Genomic DNA, 20,975 nt, shown 5'->3' on the forward strand with positions numbered 1-20,975 from the left:
CGCACTTTCCATTCTAAGCCCTGCCGTGTATCCAAACAACCGTTTATTACCACATGTGGGATACTGTTTTACTCGGGAGAAATTGCTCTACAAATGCTGTGGTGCTTTTTCTACTTTAGTTCTTTTGGAAATGAAAAAAAATTAGCTAAACCTACATTTTATTTGAAAAAATGTAGATTATCATTTTCATGGCCTAGTTCCAAAAATGTTTGCAAAAAAACTGGCCGGTCAAAATGCTTGCTACACCCCTAGATAAATTCTTCGAGGGGTGTAGTTTCCCAAATGGGGTCACTTTTGGGGGGTTTCCACTGTTTTAGTTCCACTAGACCTGTTCAAAGCTGACATGGTGCCTAAAATATATTCTAATAAAAAGGAGGCCCAAAATCCACTAGGTGCTCCTTTGCTTCTGAGGCCGGTGCTTCAGTCCAGTAGCACGCTACGGCCACATGTGGGATATTTCCTAAAACTGCAGAACCTGGGCAATAAATATTGAGTTGCATTTCTTGGGTAAAACCTTCTGTGGTACAAAAAAAATGGATTCAAAATGAATTTCTGGAAAAAAATAATGAACTTTGTAAATTTCACCTCTACTTTGCCTTAATTCCTGCGCAATGTCTAAAGGGTTAAGAAACTTTCTAAATGCTGTTTTGAATACTTTGAGGGGTGCAGTTTTTAAAATGGGGTGACTTATTGGCGGTTTCTAATATCTAAGGACCTCAAAGCCACTTCACAACTGAACTGGCCCCTGTAAAAATAGCATTTTGAAATTTTCTTGAAAATGTGAGAAATTGCTGCTAAAGTTCTAAGCCTTGTAACGTCCTAGAAAAATAAAATGATGATCAAAAAACGATGCCAATCTAAAGTAGACATATGGGGGATGTTAATTAGCAACAATTTTGTGTGGTATAACTGCCTGTCTTACAAGCAGATGCATTTAAATTGAGAAAAATGTTAATTTTTGCAATTTTTCGCTTAATTTTGGTGTTTTTCACAATAAATACTGAATTTATCGGGCAAATTTTGCCAGTAACATAAAGTCCAATGTGTCACGAGAAAACAATCTCAGAATCGCTTGGATAGGTAAAAGCATTCCGGAGTTATTACCACATAAAGTGAAACATGTCAGATTTGAAAAATGAGGCTCTGTCAGGAAGGTCAAAAGTGGCCAAAGAGGGAAGGGGTTAATGACTGTTGACGAAGTATCATTTTGGTATCGAAATCGCAATACTACACAAAGTATCGATATCGAAGTCCAAATTCTGGTATCGTGACAATCCTAGTATAGAGTGAAAATGTAAAGTTTACATGAAAAAAATAAACACACTGAGGCTCTGGTAATCTAGAAGTTTCTAAAATTTCTGTGAAGCCTCATATGTGGTATAGAATTATTGAGCCACCAGTGGTAAACCTACATGCAAAGTTAAAAAATGTTCATTGCAGAAAATAAATGCTTACAAACTTGTTTAAAGGATTCTATTTATGTTAAAGGGGTTATGTGGGGACCAAATTATACATTCTGGTCACCCGTCGCGCTGATTCTGAGATTTTCATCGATTTTTTTTTTATTTTTTTTTTTATAGCTGTGGCGGGGGATCCTAAGTCTAGTTGCACAGTCTTCTTTGATGACGATGCGACTCTTCGTCATGTGACCGGCCCTGCTGTACTCTATGTAATTGATGTACTACTGTTACTGCTTGTACATAGAGTACAGCAGGACCGTTCATGTGACGAAGAGTCATATCGTTATCAAAGAAGACTGTGCAACTAGACTACCGAAATTTATATTAGCAAGTGTACTCACACACTGCAGTGAGTACACTGCTAATAATTTTTGCTCCCCACATAACCCCTCTAATTTATTTTTTTCCAACTATACGGTGGATCTTCAATTAGAATTTTTATTTTATTTTTAGTTTCCTGCTGAATTAACTATAAAACCTACTAAGACTTAGCGGTGGGAGATTTGGCCTAAAAATAAAATCTCACCAAAATCCTCTCACATGGGCTGGAAACAGGGCAGTATTTAGGGTGCAGCCACATGCTGCAAAAATTTGTTTGTAAAAAATTGGTTGCATTGACATCAATTTTTTTTTGCTTTTTTTTTTTTTTTTTTGCAGCGCATGGATTTTTGCAAGCCTCGTTCAGATAAATGTAACTGATTTCCAGTCGCAGAAATTTCTGCAATAAAATCTTCTGCATGTAGCTGCACCCTGATCGTTCATGCTGCTCTACATAAATACACTCACACGTATACTCCATACACACATATGCACAGGCGTGAGCACTTTACTACATACATACATACATTTCATACATGCACACTTACTATGTACACCAATGAACACATACACTACACATAGGCACACTCATTACTGAAAGCTATGCCCAGATGTACCAACACACGCATTATTACTACTACATTCACAAGTACTCACCACACACAGTTCCTCATTTAATACACACACACACATTCACTGCCTACAAACACGCACACTGAACACTCGCTACTTAGATGCGCTCAACTCGCTATACATTTACATAATTTTGCACACAAATTTACACTGACACACAGACCTATAATGGACCCTTACCTCTTTCCTAATGGGGGAAGAGGGCACAGTCACTGCTGACCGTCACATCCCTAAGTAATTGATTGGTAGCGGCAGTACAAAGGACAGTGGTGGCGGATGAGAAGCTGCTGCCATGGGGGCAAGGCTTAAATAGAGTTTTCAAGTTTGCAATTAGTCGAATTAATTGAATTAATCGCCAAGCCCTGGTTAGACCAGAGTAAAGGTAGAGAAGAGGTCTCCATCCTTTTTTGGCTTGCGAGCCACTTTCAAATACAACAGGTGTTGTTGAGCCACACACTGTATTAAAAGGGTTAGTCTATTGAAGATCTGACTGAGTTGCATGGTTGGTAATCTAGTATTAACTGCCAAACGTATGGTCTGGCCCTGGTGCCAAGCTTGATATCCCTGGTGTGACAAGGGCATAATAGTATTTAGCGTAGCACTCAGCTGGGGAGCCACATGCAGGTGGCCTTAGAGCCACATGTGCCTCTTGGAGAGTGCAGTAGACATGTAAGTGAGACAATAATGAAGTGTTGAGGACTCAATTTGATTTATATTCTGACTGTTTTTTTCTTTCCTTTTAGATCCTGTTTCTCTGTGAGGGTATTTCTTTCAGAATCTGTGGAACATCATGTCCCATCTATGTCCCATCTATGGAGGTTTTACAGCTTTGTTCCCAGAACTTTGTAGAGGACCTTAAATTATGTTTCATGCCCTTCTACCAGATTTACGTTGCGTCCGTTTTTTCCTGGAGCAAAAGACAAAAATAGTTGATACAGATGCCAGAGAATAGCAGGGCACACTTCGGCCCTTATCCTTCACGATGGAAAAGCGGAAAAGAAGGTCTATCCTATGAATCACACTATCGTCTGAGCCAGCAGTACCCAGTGATCCTGCTCCTGCTGCTCATCGTTTTGGCAATATGCTGCGCACTCATAGCGGTTACCTTTGCCACTGGCCGGGTGAGTAAAGCATTAGACTTTCTATCAATAGTACTATTAACTTGGAATGAACAAACACTTGATTCATATATGTTAACGACCATCTAAATCTTTCAGTTTTTGCCCCTCTGCCTTTTTGCTGCCATAACCTTTTTTTTTTTTCCATTGACGTGGCTCCATGAAGCCTTGTTTTATGCGGAAGAAATTGTATTTATTTTTTTTGTACGATTTAGGGGTAGAAAAAAATTCACTGTATAAGTTATATAATTTATTTTTACGATGCTAATATAGATTCGTTTTTTTTGTTTTTTATCCTGTTCATGTTTCACGCTAAGTAAACTGTTCTTCAGGTTATTACGGTCATGAAAATAACTAATATGTGTAGGTTTTTTGTTTTTATGTAATGTATGGGCAATAAAATATATTTTATGCAAAAGAATGACTTTTTTAACTTTTTTTTAAAAATTTTTTGTTACATTTTTATTCTTTTTTTTATATTAATCCCATTAACCCCTTATCAACATCTGTTGTACTATTACGTTGCTGTCTTTAAGGACATGTGGGCTGAAACGTTGCACTGACGTATGGGTGAATAAACCTTTTTTCACTGAATTGGAACCTTTGTTGTGCTTCCTATTCGTTTGGAGATAGATAGATAGATAGATAGATAGATAGATAGATAGATAGATAGATAGAAAAATACAAAAAAGTTGTTTTTTTTTACATTTTTTGTGATTTGTCTGCTCATAATTAAAAACTAAAAACACTGAATTAATTAAACTAATCTAGAAAATTAAAGCCTCATAAGTCTTGTAAAAATATTTGTGATATTCAAAGTGGTTCCAAAGATATTATCGTTTAAAAAAGTGGATATCAAAAATGGAAAATATGACTTGTACACAGGGGCATCAATGACTAAAGAAATGACGAGGAAAAAATAAAACACCTCACCTCCTTCAGTATGACATGCGCTCGGAAAAAACGCAGACGCGCACCTTACACGTTTGCCAAATGGAACTGCAACGCAGGAAAAACACTGCGCTCTTTACGTGCGTAAAACTGACACGCTCGTGTGAATCTAGCCTTAGGGCTCATTTAGACAAGCGTAAAACTGGTCTGTGTGCTGTGCGTGGAAATCACGCACAGCACACTTAGGCCTTATTCAGACGAGCATGTTAAACGTACGTGTGACAGCCATTGAAACAACGGTCATCACATGGACCTATATAGTTCAATGTGGCTGATCACACGGCCGTTGTTTCGACGGACTGTGTGAAGGGTCCGTGAGAAAATAGGACATGTGCTATTTTTTTCACACTTCACGCATTCCTCCATAGACTCTAGTCTATGGGGGATGCGTGATATCGTGTCCCGCAGCGCAGAGCACGGATGCACCTCGGACGTGAAAAACTGATGCGTGAAGCGTGAAAAGATAGGACATGTCCTATTTTCTCACGGACCCTTCACACGGTCCGTTGAAACAACGGCCGTGTGAACAGCCACATTGAATTATATAGGTCCGTGTGAACGGCCGTCACATGGACGTTTAACACGCTCGTCTGAATAAGGCCTAAATTTGTCACGCTCGTGTGAATGTAGCCTTAGAGTTTGCATGTGGGGATGGAAAATTATATGCTAATATAAACCCCAATTTATTTTGCATGCAAAAATTGGTTGGTGCATTCATGTTTTGGCGTTTCTTTAACACACACCTGTGGACATAGACATTTGTGGTATGTATGATCTCATATTTTACAGTTTTTGCAGAGCACATTATGTTTGCAGAAGTGGTCTGCTTGAGTACGCATTTTCGTCCCAGTTTTATATTTTCATGCAATCTTTGCTTATCACTGATGCAAAACTGCATAAATTATTGTATTTTCATACATGGTATGCTGTGCTCGCTCAAAAAAAAATTAGATTTTGGTAGCATTTACTGTTTTCTATGTGCAGTATATATTTTTAACACTTATTTGTGTATTACGGACAAATATTGCATGGCCTCTTACAGCATTTTTGGGAGCACAAGCTCTTGTAAATGTAAACGTTATGTGATCTATATAAACTTATTTTTTGATTTGTGGTGCATCTCATTTTCTGCTTTGGTCACACTTTTAGCCACAAATATAAATTCTTATGCACTTTTTATGGAAAAAGGCTCTTTGACACACATCTGCATGACGGTGATGGGAGTTTAGCATAATATTTTTCTGTTTTGCAATTTAAGTTGTTTAACCCCTTCCCGCTGCTTGCATTCTGGGCCCTAATGACCAAGCCATTTTCTAAATTTTTCCATTGTCACATTCGAAGAGCTATAACTTTTTTATTTTTGCATCGACGTAGCTGTTTAAGGTCTTGTTTTTTGCAACACGTCTTGTAGTTTTTATTGGTACCATTTTGGAGAAGATGCGACTTTTTGATCACTTTTTATCAAATTTTTTTAAAGTCAGGATTAACAGAAAACCGCAATTCTTCCATAGTTTTTTTATTTTATTTTTTACGGCGTTCACCGTGCGGGTTAAATAATGTAATCGATTTATAGTCGGGGTCGTTACGGATGCGGCGATACCAAATATGTGTAACTTTTTTGCTTTATTGTGGGTATTTTTATTATAGTAAAGCAGTTTGTAAGGGGAAAAAGTGGTTTTTCATTTTTATTTTTTTCACATTTTTTTAAATTAACTTTATTCAACTTTTTTTTACTTTTTATACTAGTCCCACTAGGGGACTTCACTATGCGATCCTCATTATAATACACTGCAATACTTTTGTATTTCAGTGTATTACTGCCTGTCCGTTTAGAACGGACAGGCATCTGCTAGCTCATGCCTCCGGCATGACCTAGCAGGCATTCATTACAGGCAGACCTGGGGGCCTTTATTAGGCCCCCGGCTGCGATCGGAGACAGACACTCGGCGATCGTATCGCCGGGTGTCAGTGAGATGAGAGGGAGCTCCCTCCCTCTCTCCAAAACCACTCCGATGCGGTGCTCGCTATTGAGCACCGCATCTGAGGGATTAAACGGGTGAGATCGATTCTTATATCGATCTCACACGGCAGAGCAGGGACGCCCCCAGCCCTCAGCTACCTCTGGCAGCTGAGAGCAGGGAGATTTCACGGCTCCCTGCTCTGTTTACTTTATTCTAATGCAGCGCCGCCGAATAGCGGCGCTGTAGAATAAAGCCCATTAATGACCGCCGTGAAAAGGCTTATCGGCGGTCATTAAGGGGTCAATTAGGAAAATTGTCTTGGGTACCTGAAGTGTAAAATGTCCCAAAACTCTGGCAGCAACAGGGTTAGGGCTTATTCAGACGAACGTATAATACGTCCGTGCTACGCGCGTGATTTTCACGCGCGTCGCACGGACCTATGTTAGTCAATTGGCCCGTTCAGACTGTCCGTGATTTTCAAGCAGCGTATGTCCGCTGGGTAAAACTCACGACTTGTCCTATATTTGCCCGTTTTTCGCACATCACGCACCCATTGAAGTCAATGGGTGCGTGAAAACCGCGCACGGCACACGAACGCACTTCCGTGTGACGCGCGTGATGCGCGCTACTGTAGTCAAAACTATGAATGAAAACAGAAAAGCACCACATGCTTTTCTGTTTACAAACATACAAACATAGTGTCAAATCACGCAGCCGCGCATCATATGGTGATGACACATGGAGCTTTTATGGACCTTTTGCGCGCGCAAAACGCACACGCTCGTGTGAATCCGGCCTTAAAGAGGACCTGTGATCTCTGCTGACATGTTTGTTTTAATTCATACTTGTGTTCCCTATGATATAACAATGCTGCAGCATCTTTTCTTAGTACTCTGCATTGTGTTATTCATCCTGGAAATGTATGGATATATTGACAACTGGGTCTTACCACTCCCTTGTCAAAGGGGCGTGTCCCTACACACTGACATTCTCTGAACTGATTGGACAGTGGCAGACTGTGTAGGGACAACCCGCCACCTGGTAACGCCCTGTTGTCAATGTATTCATATTTCTTCGAGTAATGACTGAGGAACGGCACAGTCCAGAGTTCTTGGAAAAAATGCTCCAGAATTGTTATATTATGGAAATACAACTATTTGCTAACACAGACATGTCAGGACAGCTGACAGTTTTCTCTTTACCCCCTTGGATACGTCATGGAAAGCTAGTTCTTCCCGCATTTTGCCGTATCCATACGACAAATGGATGACACGGGCTCCGAAGCGGAGTCCGTGTCATCGACACCTGGTGTCAGTTGCATGTTACAGCTGACACCCTGGGGTAATAGCAGGGACTGAAGTTATCTCCGATCCCCCACCATTAACCCCTTAAATGCAGCGGTCAAAAGCGAATGCTGCATTTAAGGGGATTGCAACTCCTCTGCACCCCAGCAACGAAATTGCCGGGGGGTTCCGGTGGCTGCAATGGCAACCGGAGGGCTAATACTGCCCTCCCAGTCTGCCTAGTAGGTTGATATAAGATCGGCAGCCCTTCAATGTGATTGCAGGACTGCCGACTGCTGCTATGGCAACAGGAGGTCTAACAATGGCCTCCTGCTCTGCCATTACGAAAGCCGATTAGGCCCCACCCGGAGGCGGAGCCTAATCGGCTTGCTGTCAGTGAACGACTGACCGACCTAATACATTGCACTACATAGGTAGATGCTTGATAAAGACCCATTCATGGGTTGAAACGTTGCAAGTGTTTTTATGCTTGGTGAATAAATCAAATACACTTCTTTGGATCATCTTGAGTGCTGCAGTTCCTTTCTTCGATTGCATATTGATTGTCTCCCTTGGACCTGGGATGCTTTACTGCGTGCACCACCCATGTTTGGGGAGTTGTCCTTTCACACTGAAGATTTTTTTGTGGCTGTGCTGCTGCTTTCCTGAATAACTACATAAGTAGTGCAATGTATTAGAAAAAAAACCCAGACAGTTGGACCTTCAAGTCCCCTAGTGGGACTAAAACAAAAGTGTAAAATAAAAGTTTAAAGTAATGAAATAAAACACAATTGCCCTTTTTCCCTTTATTATTGAAAAAAAATAATACCAAATATGTATTGTTTATCACCGCATCCGTAACGGCCTGAACTATAAAAATATTTTGCCCTACAAAAATTGAAATAAAAAGTTGATCAAAAAGTCGCATGTATCCAAAAATTGTAGCTATAAATACTATAGATCGTCTCGCAAAAAAACAAGCCCTCATACAGCTCCATCGACGAAAAAATTAAAGCGGTATGGTTCTCACAACTTGGCGACAGAAAAAATACATAATTTTACAAAAGTAATTTTATTGTGTAAAAAGTTCTAAAACATAAAAAAAGGGCTATAAATTTGGTATTGCCGGAATCGTACTGACACGCAGAATAAAGTTAACATGTAATTTATAACGCATGGTGAATGCTGCATAAAAAAAAATTAAAATCTATGACAGAATTGCTGTTTTTTGGTCACTTTTCCCTACAAAAATTGAAATAAAAAGTGATCAAAAAGTCTCATGTACCCCAAGATAGTACCAATAATAACTACAGCTTGTCCTGCAAAAACACAGCCCTCATGCCACTACATCTATGAAAAAATAAAATTAATTAAGGCTCCAATAAGTCAGGAAATAAAAAATATGCAGTTGTGCATGTCCGAGGGGAACATTTCTTCTGTTTCCAAAGGCGATTTATCAAAGCCCTAAAATTAGGGAACCAGGAAGGGGAGAGCCCAAACATATCTGCTGGAAGCGACGGTGCCCGTATTATACCAGTACAACACTTCCCAGCAAAATCCCCCAAACTGCAAAGGTGCGGAATGTGGACCAAAAGGGGCATAAGAAAGGACACCGTTTATCAGTGCAACACCGGCCTGTGCAGAAAGGATTGTGTCCCGGTGTAACACACATCTATGGATTATTTAATTGTTTTTTTTTTTAGCCCATTATTATACCACCTGACTATGTCCCTTTATGTACTCTGCCCAGCTTACATGTGCCCCCACATTATATACAGAAGTACCAGTAAAACTCCAACCAAAATCACTACCAAGCAAAATCTACGTTTCAAAAGCTAAATAGCGCTCCCTCCTTGCTGAACCCTACAGCGTGACCAAACAGCTGTTTACTTCCACATATATGGCATCACCATACCCGGGACTACCCTTTTAACAATTTTTGGGGTCTGTCTCCAGTGGCACATGCTGGGCATGACATTTGCCACTGAAATGGCATATCTAGGGGAAAAACATTGAAATTTTTACTTTGCACCATCCGCAGCACATTCATTTATGGAAAAGACCTGTGGTGTGAAAATGCTCACTACACCCCTTAATAAATGCCTTTATGGGGTGCAGTTTCTAAAATAGGGTCACTTCTCAGGGGTTTATTTTATTATTTCACGTCAGAGCCTCTGCAATTGTAAACCAATACTTTGCAAATCGCCAAATTAGGCCTCAACTTCACATGGTACTCTTTCACCTTTGGTCGAATGTCCAGGCAAAAGATTATGGCCACATATGGGGTGTTTCTAAAACCGGGAAACACAGCATAAAAATTAGAGAGCTGTCTTCTTATGGTGGTGCAAGCTTGGCACCACATATTGGCAGATCTTTGGAAAAAATCCCATTTTCACTCTGCAACATCGAGTGCTCACTAATTTCTGCGGGGTTAACATGCTCCCTACACCCCTAGGTGTTACCTAGAGGGGGCTACACAAATCCCAGGAGCTCAGTAGGCAATGTACCTAGAAAAGCATCCAACTGTTTGGGTTGTTTTCTATTTTTTTCCAGTGCTCTGATGTTCACAGTCTTAGGCCCTGTTCACACTGAGTTTTTTGCAGGCAGAAAAATCTGCCTCAAAATTCCATCTGAAATTTTGAGGCAGATTTTGACCTGCCTGCACGCCGTTTGCCGCGTTTTTCGTGTCATTTTTCGGCCGTTTCCATTGAGCACCAAGGGCAAAAAAAAACGCAGCGAAAAACGCTTTCTCTGCCTCCCATTGACATCAATGGGAGGTTAAAGAGGGAAACTCCCGAAGAAAGGGCATGTCACGTCTTTTTTCCACAAGGGTTTTTTTCTGCTCGCGGGAAAAAAAACTCATCCGCCTCTCATTGAAATCAATGGAAGATGATTTCAGCAGTTTTTTGCCGTAGTTTCCTCTAAAAAAATATCTGTCTGAACAGGGCTTTAGCAGGTATTCTAGTTGTTTACAAAGAAAAAAGAAAACCGCACAACATCTTTATACTGGTATACAAAACCGTAATTATACAAGATTTTATACTAGGAATAGTCAAACGCAGATGACATGTCCACTTCATGGTATCCATAAAACCTGAAGTTGTTATCTGTGCTGTTATTTTATTGTGTATGTTGACATGTAGTTCTATTTGCTCAGGGGGGAACATATTGTGTGTGCACCTGCACAGGGGCCCTGAGGAAGAGGGGGCCCTGCTGTCTGGAAGATCGGCTTTGAGGTATTTTTTATTTATTTTTTGCAGATGACAGGAGCCTGTAGGGAGAGCTCCTGAGTTATTTTTCTTTCTGGCTCTGCATACTCCTCTTCACACAGAGATTCTATGCTGTGTTTTGAGACTGAAGTGCTTCTGTTAGGGCATGTTCACACTGCTTATTTTCTGGCGTATTTTGGAGCATGAAACGCTCAAATCACGCTCCGAAATACACTTGAAAATCACCTGCAAACATCTTTTTATTGATTTCAATGGGAAATATACTATGTAGTTCATATTAGGGTATGTGCACACGGTAGCAGGCATTTACGTCTGAAAAGACAGACTGTTTTCAGGAGAAAACAGCTGCCTCGTTTCAGACGTAAATGCTCCTCCTCGCATTTTGCGAGGCTTCTCTGACAGCCATAAATTTTGAGCTCTTCTTCATTGACTTCAATGAAGAATGGCTCAAATTACGTCTGAAAGAAGTGTCCTGCACTTCTTTTGACGAGGCTGTATTTTTACGCGTCGTCGTTTGACAGCTGTCAAACGACGACGCGAAAATGACAGGTTGTCTGCACAGTACGTCGGCAAACCCATTCAAATGAATGGGCAGATGCTTGCCGACGTATTGTAGCCTTATTTTCAGACGTAAAACGAGGCATAATACGCCTCGTTTACGTCTGAAAATAGGTCGTGTGAACCCAGCCTAAGGCATATTTTTACGCAGCTGATTTACAAAATGCACTGTAAAAAAGAAGTAACATGTCACTTGAATCATTTTACAATTGACACTTTGAAAATACGTCTTAAAATCCGCTTGAAAATCGCTTGCAAAAATAAAAAAAATGCCTTAAAAATCCGCTCCAAAAACGCCTGCATTTCAGAGGTTTTCTCTTGAAATCGGCCTCGTATGTTTCAGCTTGATTCTCTTTCCCACAAGCAAGGTATTCTAGTAAGAATTATTCATTCATATGGCCTCAGTCCCATTAATACGTGCTTTTGAACGTATACTTTTATTTGTATACGTAAAAAAAAAAATTGGTACTGGAGAAATAATGTTACTTGGGTCTGTAAGTGCATTACTAATGGACTGTTAAGGTCCTATTACACGGCCCGATGTAATCGACAAAGATCCCATTGAGTAGGATTGAAACGTTTCTTGGGTGAGTAAACACACCACTTAATTTATTCACTACCTGGAGTGGTGTCTCTAATTTTTGTTCTCTATATCTATGGAATCCTAGCCTGAGTCCGGAAGGATTCTTTTTGTACCCATTATTCAGAGCTGTGCTGCTTTCTTTTTGGTTTGTACCCCTGTTAACACAGCTAGATGTGCTGCCGGCAATGATAATACTTAGGGTATGTTCACACGCCCTATTTACGGACGTAATTCGGGCGTTTTACGCCTCGAATTACGTCCGAAAATACGGCTCCAAACCGCCGGCAAACATCTGCCCATTGAAATCAATGGGGTTACGATGTTCTGTGCACACAGGCTTTTTTTTTACGCGCCGCTGTTAAAAGACGGCGCGTAAAAAGACGCCCAAATCAAAGAAGTGCATGTCACTTCTTGCGACGTAATTGGAGCCGTTTTTCATTGACTCCATTGAAAAACAGCTCCAATTACGTCCGTAATTGACGCTGCGAAAAACGCAAGTACGAGCAATTACGTCTGAAATTCAGGAGCTGTTTTCACCTGAAAACAGCTCCGTAATTTCAGGCGTATTGGACGCTGCCGTGTGAACATACCCTTATAGCTGCATAAATGATGAGATCAGCCGATGACGAGCGTTTAGATGTTTATCGACTGATCATTGCCCTGTTATCACATGGCAATGATTGGGAACAAGCGTTCATATGAACGCTTGTTTGCCCGATCATTGGCCCGTGTAAAAGGGCGTTTAGTCTTAGCATGCCCAGGAAAGATAAAGAAAATATGTTGCTTCTGATATGTAGTCCCAGAACATAAAGGTTACATATTAACAGCAGCTGAGTGGCTGGTACCAGAAGTGCACCAGTTTCAACCACTTTTGCAAACATGATATTGTAAGGCCCTGTTCACATTGAGTTGATTTCAATGGGAGGTCAGAGACAGAACCGCGGGAAGAAAGAACATGTTGCTTTTTTTTTTTTTCCCCACGAGCGGATAAAAGTGCAAGCGAGAAAAACATCTTTCGGGCGTTTTTTGGTGCTGATTCCGACACTGTTTCCGCGTCAAGATCATCGCCAAAAAACTCTGCTGCGTTTTGTGCGCGCAAAAGGTCCGTGTGGCATCAGCATATGGTGCGCGGCTGCGTGATTTTCACGCAGCCGCCATCATTATGACACTCTGGTTTTATGTTTACAAACAGAAAAGCACGTGGTGCTTTTCTGTTTTTATTCATTTATTTTACTACTGTAGCGCGCATCACGTGCGGCACCCGGAATGTCTTCTGTGTGCCGAGCGCGATTTGCACGCACCCATTGACTTCAATGGGTGCGTGCTGCGCGAAACACGGCCAAATATAGGACATGTCGTGAGTTTTACGCAGCACACATACGCCCCATTCACTTTCATAGGTCTGTGCGACGTGCGTGAAAATCACGTGCAAAGCGCGGACGTATAACACGTTTGTGTGAATAAGGCCTGAGGCATCCTCTTTATTAAATGGGCAACTGTGCAATAAAATGCTTCCAGGGTGGGAGCTGCAATTTCTAGCAGCTTTTGGCTATGGCTAAGGCCACTTTCACACTTGCGTATTTTGGTAAGCATTTTTCTTCAGTATTTGGAAGTCAAAGCCAGGTGTAAAACCTAAACAGAGAAAAGTATAAGGCCAAATTCAGACGACCGCAGTATACGTCCATGTGACGGCCGTTAAAACGACGGCTGTCAAACGGATGCATGTGTTTCAATGGGGCCATTCACACGGCCATTGTTTTAACGGACCGTGTGAAGGGTCTATAGAAAAATAGAACATGTCCTATTTTCTTCCATTTTCACGGATCCCTCGATAGACTCACGTCTATGAGGGATCTGTGAAAACGGGTCCTGCTCGAGTGCAACTCTGACGTGAAAAAACTGCAGTTTTTCACATCCGAGTTTGCACTCATTCGTGTAAATCTGGCCTATTAGAAAGCTTTATATCTCTTTCTGTATTTTGTACCCACTCCTGGTTTTAGCTTACAAATACTCATGCAAAATACTGCCATGTGGAAGAGGCCTGAGGGTATGTTCACACGAGGGCGTCCGTTACGGCTGAAATTACGGGGATGTTTCAGCCTGAAAACATCCCCGTAATTTCAGCCGTACCGGCATGTGCAGGCGCTTGAACGCCGCGTCAATTACGGCCGTAATTAGCGCTGCTATTCATTGGAGTCAATGAATAGCGGCTCCAATTACGGCCAAAGAAGTGACAGGTCACTTCTTCTATGTGGGCGTCTATTTACGCGCCGTCATTTGACAGCGGCGCGTAAATATACGCCTCGTGTGAACAGACAAACGTCTGCCCATTGCTTTCAATGGGCAGATGTTTGTCAGCGCTATTGAGGCGCTATTTTCGGACGTAATTCGGGGCAAAAACGCCCGATTTACGTCCGTAAATAGGCCGTGTGAACATACCCTAAAAGAGTGGGTCTCACTCTCTCAGCAGTTCAGCCCTATGACCAGCAGTTTTGGATGCAGGGACCTAATGAATGGGCATCAAGGTGTATTTATGTCTTTCTATGCCAAATAAAGGTATGAATCCCAGCAGAGTGAAGAGGAAAGACTTTCCCAAAAGTCTTCCTTCTTCAACTGGCTGACACATGTTTGTGTTCTAGGAAAGGAATATTCAGTTGCACATGGATAAATAAGGCATTAGATTAGATTTAGTCTCTTATATTACTGCTTTTTCTTTTTTGTATTTGTTATGTTTAAACTCACAGGGGATGGGGGGGGGGCATGCACTGTCCTTGTACAGGGGCCCTGTCTGTGTCCGCCCCTGTATAAATGCCACAGTAAAATATGGTACAGGTTCCATGGGACTAATTAACATAATTCAGACTCCTATAAGAATTTCTAGGACATTTTGCTGAAATGTGAATTAAAAAAATAATCTTGTTCACCGATAAAGTAAGGTCTCCGGAGTTTGTAAACCATGAACTTTCATAGCCACATCCGGATTGTAATTGGTTTACATCTGGTTTAGCAGACCTGGTAGCTCACAGTCCGTATTAGTCTACTTTCCTGCTAATTCAATAGTCGTTTCTGCATATTTTGTATTGGGATAATGTTAGAACATTCCTGTGATTGAAATACCGGTGTAAAAAATGCTGGTGTGATGGCAGCATTATTTTCTGCCACAACTCGCCTTATCAGTCGCTGAAAAACCCTAGCCCTACGCACCTTATTACCTTTTTCTACTTATCTGCATTCCATCTCCTTGTTCAACCCCACTATCTAACTTCACTCAGGACTTGAAATCATCTTCCGTAACTAATTCTGGTGTCATGGGTATAGCCTCTAGGGCCTTATTTAAAATGTCTGTGTCTACCACAGTAAGGGTATGTGCACACACAAAATAAAAAAAAAGTCTGAAAATACGGAGCTGTTTTCAAAGGAAAACCGCTCCTGATTTTCAAGCATTTTTTAAGCCACTCGCGTTTTTCACAGCCGTTTTTGGAGCTGTTTTTCTATAGAACAAATATTCTGCCTGTATAAACGTTTAAAATAAATATTTATTGACAAAATTTATTATTAAAATTAGTAGGGCACAGAGTGCCAAAAGATCCAAGTACAGGCGTTGGCAACCAGATCAAGGACGCACAATGAAGTGTGTGTGATATAGACAGTCAGCGTGCACTCATTCACAAGTGCCTGAAATGTCAGATGTTATTTGTCACATAACCTAACTCCATGTGCTGACAAATATTAGTTTAGTCTGATTGCCACAGATTAACAGGCACACTTCCCAACGCGTTTCTGCACCACATAGGGGAGCGTCCTCAGGGGTACGAGTTGCCTGATTATTCTCGTAATATTCATAAAGTGCCGGTCAGCCGATATTCAGCTGTTCATTTAGTGTAACGGCGCATACGAGACACTGATAGCGGTCTGGCGCGAGCCGGGGAAACTCAGAAGCTTTAACAGCCCAAGCCCCACCTACCCTGCATTGCGTAATGCCGGGCCGATCCAATGGGAGAGTAAAACGTCTGAAACCGACACCCACCCAGAGGGCGGCTCCATGGTAACCACGTAGCCAATGGGATGGATGCATAGAGCATCCTTGGTAACAAGGGGGAGCTAAAGGCGGCCGAACATACAGCGCCGATAACAGCATCAGAACAGACGCCGTGTATGTTGGTAGAAGATCCATGGAGTAAGTAAACAAAGCCACAGTTACAGAATACAGCATCGATGGCCAATTGTATAAAAAGCACAGCACATCGAAGGAGTAATAATGGAATGGAAGGCACTGCCACAATAAGGCAGAAGGCCAATTAAGACCATTACTGAGTATACATGGATGTCAGAGGATACAGTGTGGGATAAACAGACTAGGTAGCATATAATATTACAGGAAGGGAAGGTAAGAGATAGACTCATTAAGGCCCAGTGGTTTGATGGTTTGCATCCTGAAAATCCACTGGGCCTCCTTCTGCAGAATACGTCTATCCCAATCCCCTCCCCTAACAGGCAATTTGACATGTTCCATCCCTTGGAATTTAATAGCAGAGGAATCTCCCAGATGACACTCCCACACATGCCTAGAAACGGAGGTATCAGCTCTATTGTTGATATCACATATATGGTCCCGGATTCTGCGTCTAAACTCCCTTTTCGTCTTTCCAACGTACTGCATCCCACATTGGCACGTGATAAGGTACACCACCCCCTTGGTGAGGCAGTTGATGAATGACCTGTTATGAAACAAAGCTCCTGTGACAGTACTCTTGAAGGTTTTACTTTTCAGAACAGAAGTACATGCTTTACACCTCCCGCACTGGTATGACCCAGTGACGTTGGAAGAGAGCCATGTAGTGGCCCCAGTCACCTCCAAATGACTGTGCACCAGTCGATCCTTAAGATTACGGCCTCTACGGAAGGTGATCTGAGGCCGGTCCCCCACCAGACCACCCACGTCAGGGTCCGCTTTGAGGATATCCCAGTATGAGGTAAGTATTTTTCTCACCTCATAATGTGCAGCATCATAGGTACCTATTATTCTCATGACATTATCCTCCTCTGGGGGTGTCTTCGGATTTAATAAAGACTCCCTATCTGCTGCCATGGCATGTTGGTATGCTGATTTCAAAACACCACTAGGATATCCCTTATGTTCAAATCTCCTTCTCAGATTATTGGCCGATACTTTGAAATCTGACAACGTGGTACAGTTACGCCTTGCTCTAATATACTGACCCTTTGGTATGCCCATTTTCAAAGGTCTAGGATGACAACTGTCCCATCTAAGAAGGCTGTAGACTATAGAGTCTATGAAAAACTGCTCCAAAAACGGCTGAAGAAGTGACATGCACTTCTTTTTCGCGGCCGCTTTTCTACGCGGCCGTTTTGAAAAACAGCCACGTGAAAAACGCCCCGTCGGAACAGAACGCCGTTTTTCCCATTCAAATCAATGGGCAAATGTTTGGAGGCATTCTGCTTCCGATTTTTCAGACGTTTTTTTGGGGATGTTTACAGCTCGAAAAACGGTTGAAAACACTGCGTGTGAACATACCCTTAAGAGGCTAGAATCTGTGGTAATTGAGGCTGGAAGTGATAAAATGTAACCCTTTACCACACCACGCCATACATTTACGGTGTAAGCAGAATGTACTTCTTGCACAGTGCTTGACAGTGCGAGCACAGGAACTCTGCCCACGCGATCAGCAGTAGGTGCCTTCTGTAATATACAGCTGACACCCTTCTGCAACAGCCAGGGTGGGAGATTCCAGCCGTTTAACCCCCTTAGGCTACATGCACACGTTGCGTATTTTGCTTCGGAAAATACGCAGCAAAATTGCAGGAAACCTGAAGGTGCGTTTCTCGATGCGGTTTTTCCGTTTTGATGCGTTTTTTTTCGGCGCGTTTTCATTCTGCGGATTTTGGGGCAATTTTCCTCTGCACTAGGCAGATAGAATTCACAAGCGGAAATGCAAGATAAATTGACATGCTGCAGATTCTAAAAAACGCACCACAGGTCAATTTCAGTCCCGAAAAATACTGCAGCGTGTACATGAGATTTCCTGAAATCTCATTGATTATGCTGGTACTGTATTACGCTGCGGATTTGCCGCACGCAAACCCACACGTAATACGCATCGTGTACGTTGACCATTAGGCCTTATTCACACGAGTGTATTCCATGTCCGTGTGCTGTTCGTTTTTTTCACAGACACCACACGGACCTATGAAAAGCAATGGGGCTATTCACACATGCGTTGTTTTTCACGCAGCGTGTGTCCGTTGCGTGAAACTCACTGCATGTCCTAATTTGGTGCGTTTTTGCACACCCCGCAGCCCATTGAAGTCATTGGGTGCGGGAAAAACGTCATCCGTGTGCTGTCCGTGATTCACGCAACAGTTGCTAAAGAAATTATGAGAAAAGAAAAACCTCCTTTTGTTTTTTTTGCTGACATAAAAAACATGTGACATAAGGATGACATACGCGCGGAAAAAACAGACGCGCACTGTACACAGATGTCACACAGATTTGCAAATCAAGAAAAACGCTGCATTTTTTTACGCACAAATGTGAATAAGGCCTTAGGAGGAGATGGTTAAAAGTGAACGCTCCATTTGTCACCCCATTGGCATCCGTGCAACATGATCACAGGGTACTGATGGTTTGCTGCGGCAGCCAGGGTCCTAACATAGGCACCCAGGCCTGCCATGGCTATAAGCCTATTAGGCCCGCCTGAGGCCACAATCATTCCAACCCATACATTCAAATTAGCATGTTATTTATACTGCAAAGTAAACCGTGTTAAAAAAAAAAACTAAAAACAAACTATCAAAATGTTGTTGTTTTTTCTCTACGCTCCCCCTTCAAATAAAATGAATAAAAGTTAACCACCTTGTTTCATGTACCCCAAAATGTTGCCAGTGAAAACTACAACTCGTCCAGAAAAAAAACAAGCTTGTCATAAAGCTATGTTAAAGAGGCTCTGTCACCACATTATAAGTGGCCTATATTGTACATGATGTGATCGGCGCTATAATGTAGATCACAGCAGTGTTTTTTATTTAGAAAAACGATCATTTTTGACTGAGTTATGACCTATTTTAGATTTATGCTAATGAGTTTCTTAAGGGACAACTGGGCGTGTTTTACTATATGACCAAGTGGGCGTTGTACAGAGGAGTGTATGACGCTGACCAATCGGTGACCAATCAGCGTCATACACTTCTCCCCATTCATTTACACAGCAGATAGTGATATAGCTATATCGCTATGCGCAGCCACATAAACACACTATAACGTTACTGCAGTGTCCTGACAATGAATATACATTACCTCCAGCCAGGACGTGATGTGTATTAAGAATCCTGACCACTTCTCTGTGATTTACAGCACAGCAGGCGTAGTCTCGCGAGATTAGCCTATAAACTGTCATTTACAGCGAGATCTCGCTGTGCTATGCTGTAAATCACAGAGAAGTCCAGAGAAGTGGTCAGGATTCTGAATACACATCACGTCCCGGCTGGAGGTAATGTATATTCATTGTCAGGACACTTGAGTAAGGTTATAGTGTGTTTATGTGACTGCACATAGCGATATAGCAATATCACTATGTGCTGTGTAAATGAATGGAGAGAAGTGTATGATGCTGATTGGTCACTGATTGGTCAGCGTCATACACTCCTCTCTACAACGCCAACTTGGTCATATACTAAAACACGCCCAGTTGTCCATTGAGAAACTCATTAGCATAATTTAAAAAACACTGCTGTAATCTACATTACAGCGCCGACACATTATGTACAAGATAGGCCACTTATTATGTGGTGACAGAGCCTCTTTAACGAAAAAAAAAAAGTTATGGCTCTCGGTATGGGGTGACACAAAAACAAATTATTTTCAATAAAAAATGTTTTTATTGTGGAAAAGCAGTAAAACATAAAAAAAAACAAAGTATTTGATATTGCCGTAATTGTAATATCCCGCAAAATAAAGTTAACATGTCATTCATACCACACTGTGAATGGTGTAAAAATGTCCCTTTTCAAAAAAACATTTTTATGTTCAAAAAAGTTATTCAGCAATCTATATATACATATATATATATATATATATATATATATATATATATATATATATATATATATGTGTGTATATATATATATATAATCAAAATGGTGGCATTAAAAGTACTTTAAATGAAAAAGTTATGGCTCTCGGGGTTGCGGTGAGAAAATCCTTTTAAATCATCTCTGCTCCTTAGGGCCCAAAATAAGCTGCGTCGTGAATCAATTTATAGAAAGATGCAAAGAAAATGCCATGTGAACCTGCTGTTGCTTTGTGAGCTGTAAGTCATTAGACCCGTGGCCACATCCAACATACTAAGGCTGGGTTCACACGACGAGGTTACGTCCGTAATGGACGGACGTATTTCGGCCGGAAGTCCCGGACCGAACTCAGTGCAGGGAGCCGGGCTCCTAGCATCATACTTATGTACAATGCTAGGAGTCCCTGCCTCGCTGCAGGACAACTGTCCCGTACTGTAATCATGTTTTCAGTACGGGACAGTAGTTCCATGGAGAGGCAGGGACTCCTAGTGTCGTACATAACTATAATGGTAGGAGCCCTGATACCTGCAGTGTGTTTGGTCTGGGACTTTCGGCCGAAATACGTTCCGTCCATTACGGACGTAACATGGTCGTGTGAACCCAGCCGAAAACGTCGGCTGTACAACATCACAATATGGCGTGGGCTAAGGAGCTGAGCTCGCACCATACGCTGCAGGTGTCGGCTGTTGTAAACAGCTGACACCTGCCTGCAACAGCTGAGATCGGAGATAACTCGCCTGTTCCCCAAAATAGGACAAATAAAAATTACATCTCGTCCCTGCAAAAAACAAG

General features: G+C 41.7%; 1 protein-coding gene across 2 annotated transcripts in view; it reads left to right on the forward strand.

The window, feature by feature from the left end:
• The first annotated feature begins 3,218 nt into the window (after window positions 1-3,218).
• ADCY4 (adenylate cyclase 4) overlaps window positions 3,219-20,975 on the forward strand; it is a 69,599-nt gene continuing 51,842 nt past the window's right edge. For both annotated transcript variants that reach the window (XM_075828966.1, XM_075828967.1), the window contains exon 1: window positions 3,219-3,532. In XM_075828966.1, coding sequence (XP_075685081.1) covers window positions 3,350-3,532 — 183 coding nt within the window. In that variant the 5' untranslated portion in view covers window positions 3,219-3,349. The remainder of the gene's footprint in view (window positions 3,533-20,975) is intronic.

The sequence above is a fragment of the Rhinoderma darwinii genome, chromosome 1 (assembly GCF_050947455.1).
Source record: "Rhinoderma darwinii isolate aRhiDar2 chromosome 1, aRhiDar2.hap1, whole genome shotgun sequence".
Lineage (NCBI taxonomy): Eukaryota > Metazoa > Chordata > Amphibia > Anura > Rhinodermatidae > Rhinoderma > Rhinoderma darwinii.